This window comes from Triticum dicoccoides, chromosome 7A (genome assembly GCF_002162155.2).
Source record: "Triticum dicoccoides isolate Atlit2015 ecotype Zavitan chromosome 7A, WEW_v2.0, whole genome shotgun sequence".
In the NCBI taxonomy this organism is placed as follows: Eukaryota; Viridiplantae; Streptophyta; class Magnoliopsida; order Poales; family Poaceae; genus Triticum; species Triticum dicoccoides.
Window position 1 is genome coordinate 601,697,228 of NC_041392.1, and position 4,204 is coordinate 601,701,431.

The 4,204-nt window shown below is 44.7% G+C and overlaps 1 protein-coding gene across 2 annotated transcripts; it reads right to left on the reverse strand.

The window, feature by feature from the left end:
- Positions 1-331: 331 nt before the first annotated feature.
- LOC119329663 (pre-mRNA-splicing factor syf2-like) lies at positions 332-3,678 on the reverse strand. Of its 2 annotated transcripts, none has more exons than XM_037602728.1 (7): positions 3,581-3,678; positions 3,301-3,479; positions 2,773-3,045; positions 2,508-2,686; positions 2,172-2,412; positions 896-1,032; positions 332-781 (listed from the first exon to the last, which is right to left on the reverse strand). In XM_037602728.1, the coding sequence occupies exons 3-7, from the start codon at positions 3,002-3,004 to the stop codon at positions 554-556; spliced, it is 1,017 nt and encodes a 338-aa protein (XP_037458625.1). In that variant the 5' UTR covers positions 3,005-3,045; positions 3,301-3,479; positions 3,581-3,678; the 3' UTR covers positions 332-553. The 2 variants fall into 2 exon arrangements, with proteins under 2 accessions (XP_037458625.1, XP_037458626.1); XM_037602729.1 differs by having other exon boundaries at positions 2,773-3,024; positions 3,581-3,677.
- Between the last annotated feature and the right edge of the window lie 526 nt (positions 3,679-4,204).

Sequence of the window (4,204 nt, forward strand, 5' to 3'; positions counted from 1 at the left end):
TCCACTGAACAGATGCTTTCCCATGGTTTGGTTCAGGGTGATCACCAGTCGACGGCATAGAAATGTGCATGCCTTAATGGAAGCTGCGCTCTTAGAAGTGTACAACATCACAGATCAACAAGAACGCCAGGGAGGTTAAAAAAGAATGTGAACAGAGGGGAGACTCCGCCCTGTCTTACAAAATTCATCAGCCAAACAAACGCAAAAAAGAAGGAAAGAATCGAACCATGCAAGTCATACTTGATAGTCAACAAGGCGTTTCACAGGGGAAAAGACATGAATGTACCTTTCATGTATTTTTAAGATGATATATGTGAGTATGTTAGCAATATGCAAAAAAAAAAGTTCAGTAATGGCAAGATTGGAGCCAAGCGCTCACTTTGGATACAGAACTGTTTGTACATGTTATCAGTCACAGCATCATCATTACATTACATCCAGGTTTCACTTTCTTAACACTTCAGAAAATAAATTCTGAATACAGGTTACAAGCAAAGAAACCAGGGGGGAAACAGCACTGCCAGTTGAGTGGATGACTCCAAACGCCAGAACGTTAGTCTGGCAAGGCGGTCCCTCTTTCCAGGTTGTTCTTGATCTCGAGCGTATATTTGCCAAAGGCCCTCTCGATTTTCTTGTTGAAGTGCTCATTCCGGTCGTTGATCGAGTCAACGTCCTTGTCTTCGTTGAACTTGCGCCTCCTGCTGAACGCCTTCCGCTTCTCATCCCGCTCCTTGAGCTCATTAACCATTCGGTCGATGTTGGGTTCCGCCACCCTAGACACCTGTGCAGTGCAGAAGGCAAGGCATCAATAAGATGCCACATACTTTGTGCTCCTTGCTAAAAAGGACCATAAATAGAATACAGATAAGTTGGTGCTATGGGCCGACGGCAGTACCTTCCCATATTGAAGACTTGAAGCCTCACGGTAGAATTCAGGATCGGTTTCTTTCGCTCTATTGTATGCATCCATGTCGACTTCTATGTTTTTTGTCCTCTTCTTGTATGCATCATACAAGGTTTTCTGGTTGAAAACTGCAAGCAGCAACACCTTATTCAGATACATACACGAGACTTTAAACAAAAAGAAGTTACATGCCTTGTATTTAATTGCCTATGCTTCATAGAAGATACTATCAAATAAAAATGTTACTCCCTCCGTTTCTTTTTAGTCTGCATATATAAGATTTGGTCAAAGTCAAACTTTGTAAAATTTGACCAACTTTGTAGAAAAAACTATTAACCTCTACAGTACTAAAGCTATATGGTATGAAAATTAATTTCATGATGCGTCTACCAATACTGATTTCATATTGTGAATCTTGATATTTTTCTCTATAAACTTAGTCAAAGTTAACAAAGTTTGACTTTGACCAAATCTTATATGCGGACTAAAAAGAAACGGAGGGAGTACATTTCTTGTATACAATTATTGAAAATGGTAAATTAAAAGTAACCATCTAGACAGCTTCTGAATTAATTTAAATGTAGAAGATACTAATCTCAACTTTATCAAGAATCATACAACTCAGCACTTACAGTACCTGTTGTTCAATGTTACTAACAAGCACAGCTTAAAACTTCCAATGCAATATTAGAGTTATATGCAGAAGTTTATAGGAAGCATTTCTAATTTTGTTCCAAAAAACAAATTTAAATTTGTGACTTCACTGATTAAATGCAGGATAAACTAAAACAACCATTGGATAAAGTGTGCAATCAGGTAGTAATAGTAAAGTTCCTTAAGTTTTCCTTTCTCTAGCTTAGATGGAACAAAGGTTCAAAGGTCAGCGAAACACAGCTGGGAGATCATCCAAAAGTTTATCTAAGTAAGAAACATTATACTGCAACATAAGTGCAGAGAGAATAGAACTGTGCCGGACATTGGATAAGTATGCAATCATGTAGTATCAGATATGTTTCTTGATTTTTCCCATTGCCAAGCTTAGAAAGAACAAAGCCTCAAAGATTAGTAACAAACAACTGGGTGATTATCAAATGAAACATACCAAGTCAAAATAGTGTTCAAATATGCACAACGAGTTGATCATAAGATAGGTCAATAGCAACACAGGATTTTAAAGAGTATAGATTTGGAGATATATTTACTGAAGCTGTGATCCATCACTCCACGCTGATAAAATAAAATAAATGAAGCTAGGAGATAAGCTCACCATCCCAGCCATGTGGTGCGGGTTCCTTCTCCCACTTCTTGTATTTTGCTTCTGCCATATCCTGTGTATCCAGCATGTAAGACTTTGACATATCCAGGCCATTCGAATCAAGCAGCTTCCCAATCTTCTTTTTTCTGTCTTCCAACCACTTCTCCTTAGATACGCCTCTGCTCTCGCCACGAGGCTCCATCCTCTTCTTCTCCGCAACCATCGCCTGCTGATTCGCCTTCCTAGCTTCGTTCTGGCAGCACATAAAACACGAAGGAGGTAAACATCCTAGACCGCAGATGCACCAGCTGAATTAGTTAACTGAAGGGCGCAGAATGTTCATCATACCATCTTAAGCTGCAGCTCAAACAGCTTCTTCTGCTTTTCGGTCATCTGCGGGTAACCGTCTTCTGCTGCAGCGGCGTCCTCCTGGCGCTCGGAATCATCATCACCATCAGCCTGCTCTGGAGTGACTCCTGATTTGCCAGAACCTCCAGCAGGCTTCTCTAGCTCCCCGCGCTCCGCCGCTAACAAGAAGTCAATCAAATAGACTGTAAGTACACAGACGGCTCTGGTTGAGTTCGAAAATACGAACTGAAAGGCAAGGCCATACCTGCATTGGCGTCGGCAATCTTCTTAAAGCAGTACTCGGAGCAGTCATGGTAGGGGTTGGAGGCGTTGATGCAGTCAGGGTGCACGGTGCGGTCCTCCGGGGGGCCCTTCCACGAGTCGGGTTGCTCTTCGAGGAGGCGGCGCTTGGCCTCGGCGATCTTGTTGAGGCAGTAGTCGTTGCACTCGTGGGCCGGGTTCGACGAGTTGACGCACTCCGGCTCCGACTTCCCCATCGAGCTCTCGGCTCTCGCGTCTGCGGATTTCCGATAGAACCCTAGATTAGGCTGGCACGAATTTCACGAAACACGCTTAGCAGCTGCGAGTCTGTTAATGGCGCTACTGCCGTTAGGAGGTGTTTGTTTCGTTGAGTGATAATGTAAATCGTAAAGGGGAACTGATTACAGTCTGTAACAGCTCCGGACTGGACCAGCCACGTTTTGTTTGGTTCTTGCAGTGTTAAGAAAACAGGTACCTTAAGAAGACATATTTTTTGACTTCAAGATCAAGAACATGGACCGTTAACCCTAACCTTGAGATATGCAGAGGAGGTTGATGGAGGAGGAAGAGATCAACTAGAAATCCGCAGATGGCCCTTCGCTCCTCGCCGGCGGCTTCAACAGATCTAGGGGAGTCGCGGGGGAGGAGGAGCGCTCGGGGTGGTCAGGAAACGTTACCGGTGGTGGGTGGGGGTATCGACTGATAACTAGCCTGGACCCGATTACGGAGGGATGTGATGTGATTACTGAAACAAACACCTCCTTCTTAATCTAATGTCACTACTGCTAAAGAGGTTGATTTGGAGCCCGTACCTTGGGTGCGATTCGAGGCGGCGGATCTGCTGCTGGTCGACGGGGGCTGCGCCTGGTGGATGCGGAGGCGGAGAGTCGGATTACGGGAGGGAGGGAGGGAGGGAGGGAGGAGTAGTGGCAGCAGCACCGGCGTCGGGCCGGAATCCGGCGGGTCTTGCCGACGGTCGAATCCGGCGGGCGGCGACGGGGATCGTGACGAACCCTAGAGGTTCGCCTGGAGAAGCGAGATACGGTGGTGGACGATTTGGGCCGTTGCCCGCGTGGCAACCTGGAGAAGAACACCGATAACGAGTGGGCTGCACCGTGCCACGGGCTGGGCCGGGAGAATCACGCTTCGTGCAGTTTCGGAGCAGGTTGATTTTATTTTTGTTCATTGCCCTAAAAACATATTATTTTTGTTCACTTACATACTCAAAATTCACTTTTAGAAAACTCATATACTCAAAAAACTTATATACTCGAAAAAATCCCTCAAAAAAACTTATATACTAAAAAAAGGACAGCCAGCCATGGTCGGAAGTTTCAAAATCAATGTGGATGCATCGGTATTGCACTAGCAAAAGGGCCCGCGCGTTGCAGCGGGAGAATTTTTTTTAAATCTAGGGGAATTTAAAATCTCATTGC

Coding starts and splice junctions, on each gene's coding strand:
- LOC119329663 (XM_037602728.1), bottom strand. CDS start 3,004: ATGGGGAAGTCGGAGCCGGAGTGCGTCAACTCGTCGAACCCGGCCCAC. Junction 2,413..2,507: donor TTGAGCTGCAGCTTAAGATG/GTATGATGAACA, acceptor ATGTGCTGCCAG/AACGAAGCTAGGAAGGCGAA. Junction 782..895: donor CAAGTCTTCAATATGGGAAG/GTACTGCCGTCG, acceptor TGCACTGCACAG/GTGTCTAGGGTGGCGGAACC.